Source organism: Patiria miniata, unplaced genomic scaffold (genome assembly GCF_015706575.1).
Source record: "Patiria miniata isolate m_02_andy unplaced genomic scaffold, ASM1570657v1 HiC_scaffold_5, whole genome shotgun sequence".
Classification (NCBI taxonomy): domain Eukaryota; kingdom Metazoa; phylum Echinodermata; class Asteroidea; order Valvatida; family Asterinidae; genus Patiria; species Patiria miniata.
In genome coordinates this window covers 41,476,664-41,494,288 of record NW_024037072.1, presented here as the reverse complement: position 1 = coordinate 41,494,288, position 17,625 = coordinate 41,476,664, and the positions used below count along the sequence as shown (strand labels likewise).

Here is a 17,625-nt window from a genome sequence, read left to right as displayed (position 1 = left end):
ATGCTGGAAAAACCAAGAAAACCAATCATTTTCTTGTAGTCTGGTTCCCCGACCCCACTTAAGATGAAACGGAGAAACGTAAAGACTTTAGGGAATTGTAAGGTTAGAGAATTACTCTAGCAGGTTTGTACCCCTTCACAGGTGTGTAATCTATTGCAAAGAAAATGTGGAATAACTAAATATGTAAAAAATAGGAACAATTTTTTTGAAAAAAGACAGTGTTTTCCAACGCTGGTCGGCCGACCAGCGTTGGAAAAATACAATTTTTCTTGAAAATGTCAGCACACCAGGAGCCATGATTTTACAGGATGCTTTAGACTGTAATTCCCTAACAATCCAGTAGGGTATTTCGTGATAATTTGATCATTTCGTTTTTTGATGTTTGCAAATGTTGTATCTTCCCTTTAAAATGTTATTGAATTATATAGATCAAAAAAGTGATGTTGAGATGATTACTTTCTAAGGATGACATTGCTTTTTGGAGATTTTTCCAGGTTTTTTTTTTATTCATGTGAGGTTTGATAAGTCTGCCATTGCATTGAAGTGTTGTCAAGTTTTTTTTCTCAGTTGATAAAAAAAAGTTAAAAGTTAAAAAAGGTTTTTAAAAAGCATGCTGCAGTGTCAATTACGCTTAAGAAGTAAGACAAATAAGGTCTAAGTATTGGTTAGGAATCTGGACTCAACAGAGCGTAGTTTCTGAGGATTGATTCATTATGTTTCAATGTACTTGTGGACTTGAATCTTCGTTTGCCATGCTATTTTTGGCTTCCTGAAAAATAGATTCCTTTTCTAAATTGCCATATTTCTAGAAATATGGCAATTTACTTTTGAATGAGACATCGACTGAAAAAAAAATGGCCCATGTTTAGTAATTGAATTATTACTTTGCAATTTCGGATTATTGGCTGGCAGACAATAATTCCGATGGTTGCAGACATCCAAAAGAGGAAAAAAGGGAGGTTTTTGTTGAAATAAAACATACAAGTTGAAAAGGTATTAATACAAAACTCTCAAATTTGTCAAAGAGTACAGGGAATGCAACTTTAAAATCGACGAAAGTTTTGACTGCTGGTTTAATTTCTTCTTTTGATTGAAGGAGGAACAGGAGAATGGTGATGACGACACTCCAGACCAGCCATCGGCGGAACGTAGAGTCTCCCCTGCCCCGGCTCCATCCCCTGCCGGCACGACGACGGGCCCAGGAAATTACCGGAAAAACACCATCCCTTCGGTTGAATCCAACGGTTTGAAACAGAACGCTAAACTGCAAACCAGCTTGGCTGCTATCACTCCATCCTCCTCATTTGGAGGTAAGACAAATCTGCTGTTGTGGATATTAATTTTTTTTTTAAATCAAACTCAAAATCACTTTTCTTACTTTTGGTATTACATGTACAAATAGTGTACTTGTTTAAAATTGTACTTAGGCCAAAAAGAAAAAAATAGTTGGTCTCTGGTCAGCACGCGCGTTGATTTTAATCATGCGCGTCAATCTTCTTCTTTTTTCCAAAATGTTCCGCGGTAGCTCTAACAGCGCCCTCTATTGCCGCACCTCCTAAATTCTTTTAATTTTTACCACAGAGCACCAAGGAATGGGAAATTGCACCAAGGCAAATGATTGAGGGCACTAAGGCATATTATGCAGGACACCAATGTACATGAGGACACCAAAAATAGCAAAATAGTACCCCACCTTGTCTGTACAATCCAAGCTTGAAAAAAAAAAAAAAAAACCGCATTGCTGCATCAATTCCGGAACTTTGGTGTGACCAGAGACCGAGTATTTTTTTGGGGGCCTTATGTACAGTTAGATATGAGAGCGATTGAAAAGGGCCAATATTACAAATGTAGTGAATTTAACATGTAGTGAATTCCTCCCTTATTTGGAAAGATTACAACGAAGAAATAAACAAAAAAAATTGAAATGAATCCAATTTGAAAATGCTGACACAACCAGTTTGAGATTATAAATTTAGATATGCACTTTACTATTAAATTTTGTGAAAAGAGGAGGGAGTGGCCAAAGCCTGATTGGGGCAAAGAATCAAGTGGCTCTGTATGGGCTCTGTGCGCCAACGAAAGAGGGCACCCTTTTACCTAGCAATGACGTCCCATGGGCGGGACATTTAGCTGGTTGACGCGCACCGTTCCTTGTGTGTGACGCACGTACACCAGGGGATTTGTAATATGTACACGCAGTGGTTCATGGTACGGCCGCGCGTCACGGCAAAATTGAAGTCAGGCAAGATGGTGTCGGTCGGTCACCCCCAACTGTGCTTTCTTTGCCGGTGAGGGGGTACTTGTGAACGGAGCGGATACAGGGTATACACTGCCATGATAAAAAATGGCAAAAGTAAAACATCAATAACAACAACAGGGAGGCTACGAAACAATAATGTTATGTTTCGTCAGAAAAGGGTTGCCTACAAAACTGTGATGAGTAGATTGGTTGGATTGTGTGAAAAACTATTGATTAACATATTTAAATACCCTGCGTAATATGGGCTCCGTGCACAAGTACTCCTTCAACGGCCAGAAAAGGAGAGTTGGGGGAGACCTAGACTGGTTCCCGGTCCATCCACTGCGTATTTCAAATGATCCAAAGTTATTGGGGCGGGGATTAGTCTTGGAGACCACCGCAAGTTAAATTCGAACGTATTCGCACGCCGACTACGCCTGACGCTCGCGCGAAGACGCTGTGGCTAATAGCTTTGGCACATTCAGGAAGTCATGCATACTTCGGGCGCGAACCAGTATAGTACGCACACGTTGTGTGTCACGGAGCTCTCAAAAGTGGTAAAAACGCACTCTCTTTTGTTGGCACACGGAGCCCCTACTACTCCATATGGAGATTGTTAGTTCAGATCATGTCTACTTTACCAAAATTTTAATTATTTTTTCATTGTGAAGCCTTTGAGGAAAATGTTTGTTTGGCAATGCAATTTTTCAGCTGGCGTGAATATTGTCTCAATTGCACACTGCAGAAAAGCAAAGACCTGGTGGCTAAAGTGGCTTCTCATTTAAAATTCTCCTAATGCCAATTTCTTGAGTGTTGCTAAGCGAAACAAGATTGCCGGTTTTGCACTTGAACACAAAATATCAGATAACAGACACTGTATCACACATAATTTAATTTTAATGAGTTATATTATAGTTTATACAACACCTGAATAAATGCCTGTCATCTGATTGGTGGATCGTTGATCACATGTCATTGAATTATTCGTCCCAACACACGGCGCGAGATCTAAACTAGAACTGTTTGAAATCTAAACTTGTGGAACAGTTTTAACTTGAGATAAAATGAATATGATAGTTCTCAACCTGTTGAATAGTTTGCATAAATTAAATAAGATAGCTCTGAACTTGTCAAACTTTTAAACAGTTTTAAACTTGAATAAAGTGGCTATTAAAAGTCAACCAATCAGATGACGAGGATTTATTCAGGTGTTATATAAAACAAATAATGAATGTTTCACGTTTGTGCAATGGCAAGAATAATTTCATTCGGTGACAGATGAAATGTTCCATTCCACTCGGCTTCGCCTCGTGGAATGGAACATTTCATCTGTCAACTCATGAAATTATTCTTCCCATTGCACTCACAAACATTCAGTATTTGTATACTATCTTCATTTGCTTTGTTTAAAAATATTTATACAAGGTTCAGTTTTAAATATTTAGGTTCAGCTATTGCTTGGAGTTAACACTGATTTTGTTCTAATTTCACTTGATAAGGATGGATTTCACAGGTCAGACCGTTTCATGTTCACTCAGTCACACCTGTTTGCCATGTTCGGGTGTGCCGTCATTGATATACATCAACTGCTTGTTGGGGATCACGCTTATCCATTCAGCATGGGATGTTTATGCTGAGATCATTATGATGTCATCATTAAGCATGTCTGGGCGGTAGTAATATCTTGGAGTTGAGAGGAGGTTGTGCGTTTTATTAACATTTCAGCGAAAGTGGGAGGGGGGAATGCCAACTACCCTCGTCTAAGGTTATTATGTACCTCAAATGAAGTTCAAGTTGTCCACTTTTTTTTTTACCACTTCACAGAGTTGAAAAGTTAATTAAAAGTCAAATCACGAGTACCAAGGATGAATTATGACAAAGCAATGCTTTTGTCACAGTTCAGTTGAATAACTTTTCACTTGACGCAAACTGCAATGTCTTGCAATTTGATTTGAAAGAACCTGACTACAGCTCTGCCAGTACATGAAAGAAAACCAGAATAAAGCAAAGGAATTGTCCGCAACACAGCTGATGCCACAAAGCTACGCTAGCTTCAAGCTAAGATGTATTAACGCTTGGTCGTTTCTCTTTTTTTGGCTAGTTTTTTTTGTTTGTTTGTTTTTGATTACTCCCCTCCCTCCTTTCTTTATTTTCTTCCCTGTTCCCGCTCTGAGCAGACAGCTTGCCGATACCCAGAACCAGATCCCTGGGTACCGCTCAGTTTCAGATGGAATCACTGGGCGCCCCACTCAATCAGAACAACCGCAGCATTAGCGCACCCAATCTGGGCCAATCAGGTACTGAATGACGGTAACACATCCCCCGCACCCCCTCAAAAGTGAAGGTTGTGATGTTGGTCACGGGTCATGGACTATGAGACGGTCATGTATAGGTCTTGTCGTGGGTCGTAATGTGTCGTAGGTTATGTCAGAGGTCATGGATTGTGACACGTGTCAAATTTGGTATCAGGGGCCATGAGTTGTGACGGGGTTATGGTTTGCGATAAGGGTTGTGATATGAAAGGGACAATACAGAAAAAGTTGTGACAGGACATGACAAATGGTATCGGTGTGACAAGGGGTTTGCAATATATGACAGTGACACAAGTTGTGGAAATGGTCATTGATGTGCTGTAGGTTCCGTAAGGTATTTGACGAGAGTTGTGATATCACAGTGACAAGAATCTGGACAAATCAAGATGGAGGTTATGCACAGCTTGTAGGTCATGACAGGTATTTGGGTTGACAAACTTGACAATGCTCTGCCTAAGGATGTGACTTCATAGTGTGACAGCTTGGTATGAAGGGTTACGAACATGGGTTTGTGACAGCAAGTATTTTTGCAGATTATGACATTGACAACCTTTTGATATTGATTTTGACAAGTGCTAGTAATGTGGGTTGTGACAAGTCTGGAAAGGGTCTGGACAGATTTTTTTTACATTTGACATGACAGTGCTGTGACACAGATTGTGACTTTGTTTCTGACACCAATTTGTGACAGTGCATGTGACAAGGATATGACAAGTTGTCAGGTTGATTGTCACACATGTGATACAAGCTGGTCAAATTAGGGACACCAAAGGGGCCAGACTTATTTGGACGGGTTTAGGCAATCTGATAATGCATGATTGTCACACTTAAGGATTGCATGCTTGCAAATGTGACACACAGGGATCATAACACATGGGCCGTCAAAAAATCAAAGGGGGTCTCATTATACAAGGTCAAGACAGGTTTGCATGATGTATGGTTTTTTTATAAGAAGCACGTAAATAACAGAGTCACTGACTGTGCTGATATGCATCAGGAGATGTACATGTATGATTCAGGTAATGCAAAAAAATGTTAGCGATAGCAAAATGAACAATAAAATATGCCATGTTAGGGTTGGCAGGTATAATTTTAACTCAGGTGGTCACTTACCAAAGTATTTGTTTGATATATTGTTGATAAAAATAGCCTCCTGTAATGAATTTCAGCACAGTGCCAGAACAAAGAAATCCTAGAATTATGTGTCTGTGGTGACAGTAGCTGTAGCGATCACTCATAGTCGGTATATCCACTTCCATGTCACTCTGCTTCATTCTGTCTGGTGTCCAGACTTCAATCTCACATTATCGTCAGCATGCTTACTGTCACTGTTTCTGTGCTGTTGATTGGAGAAAACAAAAAACACCATCCATTTTGCCTGCTGTTCACGTTAGCTGTACTTTCATCACGTATGTGTACCCATTCATACCGATATTCCTCCAACATGCCGCCTCCTACATTTCTGTTGTTTGCTCGTCTCTTTCCCTCTAATGGTTGTCTTTTTTCGTCCACAGATGTCGATTGTGTTTATTGTTTCTCCTCTGTAAAACTTAATCATCTCAAAACTGTTTTTGTAGTAGAACTGCTGTGCTATATGAGGGTGCAATGTTAATATTTTTTAATGAAATCATGATAACATTCTAACAGCTCCATAGAATCAGCTAGTTCAGTGGAGTTGCGTGATGAGCATTAACTTCCTATTTGGCGAAAAGCATCTACCTTAATTGTAACAAAGACCTGGGCTAACTGGGAGATTGCCAATGCTGCAGGGCTGCCAACTTTGAGTAAAAGCTGAGAGTGAGAACTTGGCGTGGGGTTCAGAAAATTTTGGATTCTAGGCGCTCTGGATTCTTGGTGCAATCTGAGACAATTTCTGACCACTTTAACCAATTTTTTTTAGCAAAAGATTGTCATTTAAACATCGTTTTTGAGTTTGAAACGCAATGTAATACAATGTAGTACAGGTGGTAATGGCATAACCAACTTCTGACTAATGTTCCCAAGACAACGCCTTCAATAACTGCTGTGACTGGGATGTACAAAGGAACAAGAATGCTTGTTGAAAGAGTCAGTAATGCAATATTTGGAGGTCCAAGGTTCAAATCTCCCTCTAGTCTCTTTCCTTCTATCATGTACTCAAATTAAAAAATATACTGACCAACTTTTAATATCTAGTCTGCTATTAGCATTTTGAATTCTTTATTGGAAACAGTAGTGGCTAAAGCACTGACATTCTCATTGTTTTCTTGAAAATGTGCATCTTCAACCCCAATGCTTAAGTGTTCAATGTAATGTGACAAGTAGTCCTAGATGTGTTGCTTGTTTTGTAGCCTTAGCTTTTCCATTTTCCTCAGTTAATCAGGCATGCAACCTTTCCTCAGATCAGCTGATTTCCTTTTTGTTTACTTCTCTTGGATGCCACTAAAATTTGAAAGACACTACAAAACTTGGAAAGGTCCTCTTTTCTTGTAACTTCCCAGTTGCATGCCTGATTAATGTAAAAAAAAAATTGTAGTTTTTCAAGTGTCGTTAATGTGTTATCTTTCCTTACTTTAGCTGACTGTCAATGTTGTTCGATTCCTGCTGTAAAGGCCTACTTTCATGTTCTTGTGTGTGATTTCTTGATTTATTTGAATTAGTGTGATGTTACATTTTGATGTTTTTGTCAGCTTGACTTTATGCATGGCCTCATTCTGATGTGGCATTGTTTGATATTTGCACAAGTGTTTTTTCTTTATATTGCCCCCAAAACTGCACTTTTTCTCACTCTAGACTTATTTAATTCTCTGACATTTTTATTTCATGTGTAGTTTCATTTTATTTCACCTCTAAATAACAAATCTTGTTAGCCCATTGATTGAACAACTAGTATTTCACCACTGAACAAAACAACAAAAATAATCAAAAGATTATCTGTGCATTCACATTGGAGTGTTTCTAACAGGCTGCAAATAATACTTGAATGAGAAAGATTTGAATGCAACATGCATGAACAACTTTGTTCGAGTTCTACATGTGAACATTATTTATGTTAAACAAAGTCATCTTGTATTGTTTCCAATCTTAATCTGGTTTTATACCTGTTTGTATTCGTTTGTCTAACTAATGAAACACCAGAAGTACATTTGAACATAAAGAATTGGATTGGGGCATTGATCAATATTTTGTATAAAACTTTCAAGATTTATATGTCCTGTTCCGTTTCGGTGAAGGTGTTTGTTTTTTTTCTTTTGGCTACCCCACTTTGGTTTCGAATCAACATTTTTATCAGAGTACTCTGTATTCTCTACTGAATTAACATGAAAAGTGAAATATACTCCTTCTTTTAGTCTAAAACAGCACAGGTGTTAAGGCAGGTTCATACGTTTTTCATGCAAATGTGATGCGAATTTGACGTCCGAAGCATTCCCTGCGAAATTCACGTTGAAATTCACGTTGAGTTGAAATGTGTTCAACTTTTGCGCATTCACAGCGCGAACAAATTCACAGTTGCTACCCCACAAATATGAGATGGCAAAATGGACCTAAAAATATGGCTCCACTACACTAGGTCGTCAAAAATGTCCCAAGTATGCATCCTATTTTTGTGGAGCTTATTTTTGCCTTTCTACAGGCATGTAATTTTCCTTTGATCACCTGATATCCTTGTTTTGACTTCACACTTATGCCATTAAAAACTGACAAACTCTGTTTAAAAGTCTTGTAAAATTTGGATTATCCTCTTTTCTGTTACTTCCCAGTTGCATGCCTGTTTCTATCAAGCAAATTTCTTGTCTTTTTATCTTGAAGTGTTCGCTAATTAACCTTTTCAAATCTGTTTTTGCCGAACAGAGGAAATTCAGGCTGCAAGGCTAGAAGACATCAAAGATCACAAGGTTAGAAATTGTATGTGGTTTTTAACATACATGTAGACACAAAAAAAGTTTTGCATACTTTTTTCTCTGTTTTGTCAAAACTAGTGCAGTGCCCGTTCAAAACGTGCCTGTTTGCAACGGGGAAATTGCTTGGCCTCCAGTAGACCTGCAAACGTGGCAGTATAGAGTGCACTGTATAACAGCGTGCCATATCTACACCTCACCGTTGCGCGATCCTCCCCTTAAAAAAAAATGGTCAAGGCCCACCTCACTGTTGCGCGACCCTGCCCTCCCACAAATGGTCGAGGCCCACCTCACTGTTGCGCGATCGTCCCCTTGAAAAAATGGTCGAAGCCCGCCTCACCGTTGCGGGATCTTCCCCCTTCAAGAAATGGTAGAGCCCATACACCCAAACACCATTTGCATGTGTGTTAAACTGTACCTGTGGCGCGGTATAGACTGCAGTGCTTGTCAAAATGTGCAGCAGTACGTGGCGTGGTCTGTATATACACGTTGTAGGTGTGGGCCTCCGAAAATGCTGCTTTTTTTTGCAGCTTCTTTAAGAACCACTCATCCAAGCAACTTGACACTGGTCTGCACATTCTTTGGTGCTGAGCAATTCACCTGCCAATTGTCAACTTCATACAGTGCCCAGTTTTGGAGATAATCGAAATACAGACAGACACACAGAGATTTATGGAATTGGGTGATTCACAATGCAGTGCGCCACCAATAGTTTGCCATGGAGAGTCCATTTTTCAAGTTTACGATCGACAAAACATGGCCCACTTGAATGATTGTCAGTAGGCAACTTGAGCTAGTTTGTTATAGATTGGGGTATAGCGTTCTGCCGCCTTACTACACCATATTGATAAAAAGAAAAGAAAAGGGCAAACATATACTCGAATCATACGCTTACGAAACTACTGACCGGAAAACTAACAATTTCAAATGTCCCACGCTGCGAATTTGTCAACCATCTCCCGCAAACTCTGGTGGCGCACTGCATTGTGAATCGCCCGAATTATAGTAAGATGTATTGTATCCACTGAGCTTTAACTTCAACAGGTAAGGTGTCATGCACCCTTAAGCACTTATATTGCTTCACATGAAAAAGCAGATACACAAAAAGCAAATGATCCTACGTACCTTTAAATTACCCTTGTCTTTTTAATCCCTAAATACTTTTTCTCCTAACTTTTTAGAAATACAAGAAGGTGGTGATGCGTCTGAACCAGGAGCTTGAGAAATTGATCAAGAAAGAAGAGAAGAAACAGAGCAAGATGAAGCGGACTCACGACAAGGACCTAGTCAAGATGAAGAAGAACCACCAGAAAGCCTTCAAGTCTCTGACCAAGAAACAATCCAGCCAACTCAAGAAGGCGGCCAAGAAGGGACAGTCAGTCACAGCTCAATATTCTCTTGTTTTCTTCTTAAGTTCATCTCTATTTTTTTCTTCTACTGGATTTGGTTTACCCATCTCAGTTCTAAGTGCTGTCACATTTTGGGGTTTTTCCCCCAAAAAATTGTCATGCATACCTGGATGGAACTTGAACTTCCTGCTAACTAGTACATTTACGGCCATCTTTATTCCCTGACCATTTAGGTCTGAGGTCAGTCGGCCAGTTTGAATCTTATATACCAGCAAGTACCAGAATCAGGGATTTTTGACAGAAATTTTGTCTTTTTACAAGCTTTTAGGCCATGCTGTGGTTCAAACTATAATAAGGGAATAAATGTGTGCTCCGGAGGTTTTTCATCACTCTGTTTAAGACCACTTAGAGTCTGGGTGCTGATAATTACCCGAGCCGGAGGCGAGGGTAATTATCAGCACCCAGACTCTAAGTGGTATTAAACAGAGTGATAAATACCGACGGAGCACATATTTATTCCCATTCATAAATACCTTTTCGGTAAAAAAAAATCATATAATTCGTTCAAAACATCCCGATTTTGTTCAACAAATTCACTTTATGCTTTTTGAAACATCCCTCTTGCAAAATAATGGAATGTTCAGCTGGCGAGTAAGATGTAAACAACCCTTTTATGGAGATTGATGCGCGCGTATCATGTTCTGCGCGAACGCAGAACGCACCTGGCGCGTTGCGTTTTGAATTTAGAACTATAAAATTCTGACTCCCTGGTAGTGTTGCGCATGCCTACGTGAGGATTGTGAACGTTCAACCAATGAAACGATAAGAGGCACTGGATTTTTAGGAGTCCACATTTTATTGTGACACTGGAAAAGTGTTTAAGACCAGCTAGCCATGTCTTTATCATCCGTTTAAGACCGGCCACGTGACGGGCTCTCGACCAATAGGAATGCGTAAACTGTCTTAGGTATTTATGAATGTAGATTTATATCTCCCGAGTGCAAAGAGCAGAGCAAAATAAAAAATAATTAAAAAAACTATTTTTAAAAAGCCACCAAATATTTTCAACATGTGTTACTCAGTACTGATAATGTATCACCAACCGATAATGTTACAAAAATTGACCGTTAATGTACCACTAACTGATAATGTAGCAAAAAAATTACCGATAATGTATTAAAATGTACCACACTATCAGTCAGTTGTTGTTACATTATCGGTCCTAACTGATAATCTAACAACAATTGACTATTACATGTACTACACCATCGGTAAACTTTTGTTACATTATCGGTTAGTGATACAATATTGGTCAATTTGTGTGACACTATCGGTTGGCGATACGTTATCCTTTGTTTACTACATTATCAGTTGTAACAACATGTCCTGTGTTGTTTGTGTTGGACTTTGAAAAGTTACTCAATTTACAATTTTGTGTGTGGATTTGCCGTTTGATGCCATTTTCCTAAAACCTTGGCAAATAAAGTCTTCAATCTTATTTTGGAGCACCACTGTGCATTGCTTAACCAGGGCTTATTTTTATTGCAGAAACATTGACGAGATGAGACAACAGCTAAACGAGGTGATGGACGCTCTAACGCGAGACAAAGAGAATGAGGTAAAATGAGCCAAATTCTTTGGCCCAACCGTTGGGCGAGCCATTGAAACTTTTCTCGATCGCTGATTGGTTCCCTAGGAAAGCCTAGGGAGAAAATAAAGAAAACCTTAAACCGCTGAAACGAAAGGGCCAAGACGTTAGTGCAAGTAGGCGCGCTGGTCTATTTGTTGTGCCATTAGAGGGTGCACTATTCACCGTCCACTTTCGATCACTAGCATCTTGGGCCAATTAGACAACATGAAGTTAAGCTCCAGTTTCATGCGTGATTTGGGTTGTAGAAGTTTCCTATAGTTTTCGCATTTTAAAGACTTTTTTATGCAAATCCTCAGATTCTGAAGAAGCAAGCAGCTCAGGAGACGGCGTTGATAGAGCTGTACAAGAAGCACTTTGCTGACGAGAGAGATTTGAAGAAAGAACATGCAGAGATCCTGTATGAACTCCAGATGGAGTTGATGGTTGCCGTCCATGAGAAGCAGTTGGGAAAGCTGGACAGTCAGCACAAGAAGTAAGTGCCTGGATTAGGACCTAAATACCCCATCTCCCTACGTCTTTGTCAGCTGAAATGATGAAGCCATAAACCACAACTGACATTTGTGATGTAGTTGTTTTTTTCATTGATTATCCAAAATCCCATTCGCGCAACTAACAGAAAATGGGAGATGGATGAACATGAACCATACGGCTTTTTTTTTTTTTTTTCTTTTTTCAGGGAGGAAGTTGATTTAAGGAAGAGACTGGATGAGAAGAATGCGGAGGACTTGAAGCAGATGAGTAAACGGCGAGGCGACAAGCAAGAAATGAGCAGGTGAGTAATTGGACTTGAATCCTTGTCATCCCAGGCAATTTGCAGTTTCGAAAATCAGGTCTAATGTCATTTTGTCGTGGTATTTCAGTGATCGTTTGGTGCGTGGCCACAGTGAGCTCAAGTAGAGCATAATGTTCTGGACAAAGAATAAATTGCAGCCTAGAGCAAGTTCTACCATTAGTCGACTAGTGTTTGATTTATGACATAACTTGCGCATGCGCACTAATAGTAACATGCAAATGCCTCCTGTCAATCCAGTGGCGGATCCAGGGGGTGCGGAGGCCCCCCCCCCCCCCGCGCCCTGAACCGCCTTTCGCCCCACCCCCTTCCCACCCCACGGCAGTGACTGAAACAATCTCAAATAAGGCCATTTTTCACTTGAGACAGCCCCCCCCCCCCTCCCACCCGGCAGTAACCCCTCTGGATCCACCCTTGCAATGGCTAGTCCAAAACGTCTTTATTTTCATAAAATTAAGATGGGTGGATAACTGCATATAATGTCTTATCAATTGGAATTAAGATCATGGGGCCCTTTAACACTCTCAGGACGCACAATAGCAACAAATGTCTTCTTTACTCCATTTTCTGTTTAGGTTTAAGGTTAAACATCCTCGGGTCAAAAAAAAAGGAAATTATGATTTTTTAAAGAACAATATTTATTGATGCAAATTTTTGCGTATTTTTTAATGACAGGTTACGACGAGAAAACCAGCAGAAATACATTCAGCAGGCAGTGCTTTCCAGACAGACGGTGAGTTTCTCCCACATTTAATTTACCAAGATTCTTGAAGTTCGGCAGTTAATTCAATTCTTGCAGAAAACACTGAGGTTGAAACTTGACCTGTTTGATTTTTTTGTTCTTGCTATACAGTTGCATGAGATCCAGCAGAAGAAACGAGAGGAGCTGGAGACGCAGATGAAGGAACTGCAGGAGGAACTCGCTGCGGAGGAAGATACGGTAAGTCACGGTGGCTGGGTTCCCCAGTGTCACATCACGATGCTGTTGTGAACTCCGTATAGGGATGGGTTCCGTGCGCCGACAAAAGAGGGCGCCCTTTTACCTAGCAACGGCATCCCATGGGTGGGACATTTCACTGGTTGACGCGCATCGTTCCTTGTGTGTGACGCACTTACACCAGGGGATTTGTACTACGTACACACAGTGGCTGCGCTTCGCGGCAAATGAATTGCAGTCAGGCAAGATGGCGTCGGTCGGTCACCCCCAACTGTACTTTCTTTGCCAGTGAGGGGGTACTTGTGAACGGAGCGGATAGTACACTGCACCAAGTACCCCCTCATCAACAGTTATAAAATTTGGGAGGGACCACTGTTAGAGACTCTAGAAGCATAGCCTGTGTGGTGCTATGTTCATAGCATGTGAAGATGCTTTAGGTTTGTGCAAATTAGCCACACACACTTTATACCATAATGTGAGTCAACCAGTGCGTGTTCATCTATTCAAACCGTGGCCGAAAAATTCCAGAGAACAAAAGAGAACAATATCGTCCACGATTCCCAGCATACGTCTGCGATTGGGGTCGTGTACAAACATATGGGAGTCTTCCTAAAAAGTTAGAGTACAAACAAAAGAGGGACAATGGGAGGTCCACGATCGACGGTGTGAACGCACTTGTATGTGCTTGGATGTGGCACATCCCTCCCTCTGGAGCTCTTATGAATGGTGACAAATAGCGCCATCTCTTGTTCATGCCCTGAGTCCATTTTCACACATTACCAGTTCCATGAAATTGCGTTAAGGAAGTTTAGACCGATTTTTTTTTTTTTTTTGTGGTTCAATCCTAATGGCAGCATGCAGCATCACTGGATGCAGAGTACGAGACCAAGTGCCGACAACTCCTGAACGATCTCAAGAACAACCAGTCATCGTCTGGAGGAGGACCTGTCATCATTGCCCATAGCAACGGGGTAGCAACCAGCCAAGAGCAGGTGGGTGTGGTCGGGGTCAACGGAGGTGTGGAGGTGGAGGCGGTGATCGAGACAAACCCCGAGGGAAGGTCCGACGAGACGGGGGAGATTGATCCTCCGTGCCCAGTCAAGGCGGTACAGTCATCATCATCATCGTCATCACAGGATTCTCCTGAGGAACAAGGGAGTTCTTCTCCCAAATCTGTTGGTGGTTCCCATCCCCCGTCACCGACCAAATCAGCCGAGTCTCCGTCGGGAAGGTCGCCTCGCAAGAAACCAGTTCCGACTCCGGAGGGTTCGCCAAAGAAGTCGCCCGTGAAGACGACACCTGGAGAGGGATTGCCCACAGAGAATGCCGTTGACACGCCACAGGGGTCACCCACAAAGAGTGCCATTGAAAGTCCAGAGGGCTCGCCTAAGAAAGCTCCGGTTAAGACACCAGAGCGGTCGCCTGTAAAAGCAGCTGATGAAATCCCGGCGGGATTGTCCTCCCCTTCAAAGGGAGGAGGGAAAGTGAAAGCTAGTTCCCAGATAAACGGAACTGAGGAACCAGAACTAACTGCCTCCCCAGTAGGCGAGCCTGCTAGGAGGAGTCTAGATATGAGCAACGGAGAGCCTGAATTCATTACACGATTATGAAGGGAGACAGCGACCATCTTGATTGGACAGGATATCTGGAAGGAAGGCAACAAAGCACCGTGTAATGTCGCACGAATGCAAGGGCATGATCAAATCCAGAGAAAACAATTGTATTCACTGTCTTTTTTTTTACTGTTTAATTGTGCACAATTCTTGTAACTGGTGCTAATTGTCTGGGATTACAGTGCACATTCCATAAGAGTAGGACAGATATATGGTTTGGACACCCCACTCTGAAAGATTTTACCTGCACTTTTGTTTTAATATGTCTTGTTTTTTGTTTTTTTAACGGGAGCACAAATTGCAATCAACATATATGTTTACATTGTACACAGAACTTCCCTTGCTTTTAGAAAAATGAAGTTTTCAGAGTTTCTTCAACTGATTGTTCTTTTTTAACATTTCAACCAAATCCTTTGTCATTTCCTCTAGTTTTTATGAATCCCTTGCAATTTAGTTTTCATCAGATTTTAAAAGTTGTGTCGGCCAACCACATGTAATGGTGAAATGAAGAACAATTTCAGTAACTCCACCTTTTTTTTAAATTTAAATGCACATACTATTTGCAAAGACTTCCATGTATTATGCACTACTGAGTTGGTTATTTTACTGATTTTATTCCCTGATTCTGAATTTTTATTTGTAACACCGATCAACTGTAATGTACTATTTTACTGATGAATGGTTTAAAATTATTGTTGTCAATTTTTTAAATGTATCAATGATTTTAGTGTACATGATTTAAAGACATATTTAATTATCTAAATTCAGGGCGGGGAATCATCTGTGTCCACAAGATCAAAAACTTTTTTTTTGATTGAATCAAATTTTTTTTGTGGCTAATCATGGTCATACATTTTAGGGTACATGATTCTAAGGATGTATTTAGTTAACTAAATGCAGGGTGGAGGGATCATCCGTTTCCAAAGGATCAAAACGTTTATACAGAATCAATTTCAAATCTCTAGTTGCTAATTTTGAAATAAGAAAAGCTATCATATCAAAGGAACAACTTGTAAATTTTTTTTACCTTTTTCATCACAATTTCTAACCACAAATGCTGTGAACAAGTTAATTAGATGAGCAAAGTAAGTTTGATTAATAATTACAATTGAGTATTAAATAATGTTGATTTGTATCATTATAACTGCAAACTTAATGCAAGAACAATATTTACTGCAATTTAAATCCAACGCCCACTTCATGTTGTGTTGAAGCCTTCACAGTTTTCACTTGCTGTCGTGTTATTATTATTATTAATTATTATTAATAATCATTTCTGGTAATGAAACCAAGGATTCCTCAAAAGCGCCCTAGGCACTGTAGCTCGCAAGCCTGAAGAAACCTGTGGAGAGAAGACAATGAGAAGAAGTTACAGTTTTAGAGGTGGGAGGAAAAGCCCAGAAGAATATTCTGGGGGAAACCCACGGAAGCAGGCAGGGACAGAAAACCCAATCCACATATTGGCCCAGGCGGGATTCGAACCCGGGTCACAGAGGTGGAAGGCGAGGAAAGTACCGCTATGCCAACCTGACTCCCCCTTGTATTGTTTTGTTTTTGAACTGCATTGTGAAAAGCACATGTTTAATTTTTTTTTTAAATTTTAGAACAAGCAAAAAAGGAACACTGAAATTTTGTGAAGTTTTTTTTTTGAGGGATGTTAAAGTTTACGGGGCTTTTAACAAAGATAAGCTGCGGAAGCAGTTTCGTAACAGTAACTTTCACATTAAAATATACCTTAACCTTCTTCATACAAAACAAGCATAGGCCTATTGTGTTCGCCGAAGTCCAAACTTTTATTTTGAAGAAAAAGACATTGACTAAAGTTGAAGCCAAAAAACCACCACAAGTTTAAAGGCAACCTAGACTTGGTGCTTAATTTCAACGCCTGAGAGTGTGGATCCAGAGTCGCTTATTTGTTAATCACAGAACTGCCTTGGATGAAATAATACAACTTTAATATTGGTATGTGTGTGTATATATAGTTTGAGTTGAAGCAAAATGTATATAGGAACATATTTATGTAAGCGTAAATGCTCCGGTACTGATGCTATATTATGATCTGAATTTTGGTAAATTCTAGAACTGCACATGGCCCAGTCTATATGCCACAAACACAAGAGTCAGTGGCGTTCGATGGCATGCCTGATGAAAACAAAAATATCCATTGGAAATCGGAAAAGCTCTTCATCATCATGTGAGCTCTGCGACCATGCAATATTTCATATGCCTGCAAGATTTAATGAAAAAGGGACAAAGATCCAAATTGGGTGGGGTTTTTTTTTGGGGGGGACGTTTTGGTCGGAAATGCCAAAAACGTGTTTGTCACAAGATACATGTGTACATATTTTTTAGCATTGGCCCTTTGCCTGTTTGCGAATTAATTATAGTGCACATTTATCAAAGGAGCACACATGTGGACTGCTTATGACATTATTTTGTGTGGTGTAGCGCACTATTAGGCGTCGTGCGAATACAGGCAGGTTCGTATTCGGTGCAGAAGCCAACGCAGTCATGAACTTTGTGACTTCTCAGCAAGTATTGGCGGAGCGCTGAAGTTTGAACTAGCCTCAATAAGTGGCTAGATTTTGGGCTAATAATTGCAATGAGCACTTTGTCTGGGCAGCCAAATTTAAAAGATCTCACTGTGCTGGTTTGGCCAGCTAAAGGAGGTTCTGTGCGCCAAGTGTGGACTGGTATGACTAGGTCTGAAAGACAAGTTTTGGATTGAAATATAGAAGATATTTACTCAGTACAAGGGCAGTATTACCTTACGCGTTTGATGAGCATTGTGTAAATCCTGTCATGTACCTAATTATGCTGCAAATATTGATCAAGACATTCTAATGATTTTAAGGC

General features: G+C 40.3%; 1 protein-coding gene across 14 annotated transcripts in view; it reads left to right on the top strand.

Annotated features, from left to right (window-relative positions):
- The window catches only part of LOC119740218 (1-phosphatidylinositol 4,5-bisphosphate phosphodiesterase beta-1-like), a 116,208-nt gene extending 101,004 nt beyond the window's left edge, over nt 1-15,204 (top strand). For 13 of the 14 annotated variants that reach the window (XM_038215439.1, XM_038215440.1, XM_038215438.1 and 10 more), the window contains 10 exons: nt 1,097-1,310; nt 4,417-4,536; nt 8,383-8,426; nt 9,611-9,804; nt 11,327-11,396; nt 11,726-11,901; nt 12,106-12,201; nt 12,895-12,952; nt 13,073-13,159; nt 14,011-15,204. In XM_038215439.1, the coding sequence (XP_038071367.1) occupies nt 1,097-1,310; nt 4,417-4,536; nt 8,383-8,426; nt 9,611-9,804; nt 11,327-11,396; nt 11,726-11,901; nt 12,106-12,201; nt 12,895-12,952; nt 13,073-13,159; nt 14,011-14,766 (1,815 nt within the window). In that variant the 3' untranslated portion in view covers nt 14,767-15,204. The remainder of the gene's footprint in view (nt 1-1,096; nt 1,311-4,416; nt 4,537-8,382; nt 8,427-9,610; nt 9,805-11,326; nt 11,397-11,725; nt 11,902-12,105; nt 12,202-12,894; nt 12,953-13,072; nt 13,160-14,010) is intronic. The other variant, XM_038215437.1, reaches the window with a different exon arrangement.
- Nucleotides 15,205-17,625: the final 2,421 nt, after the last annotated feature.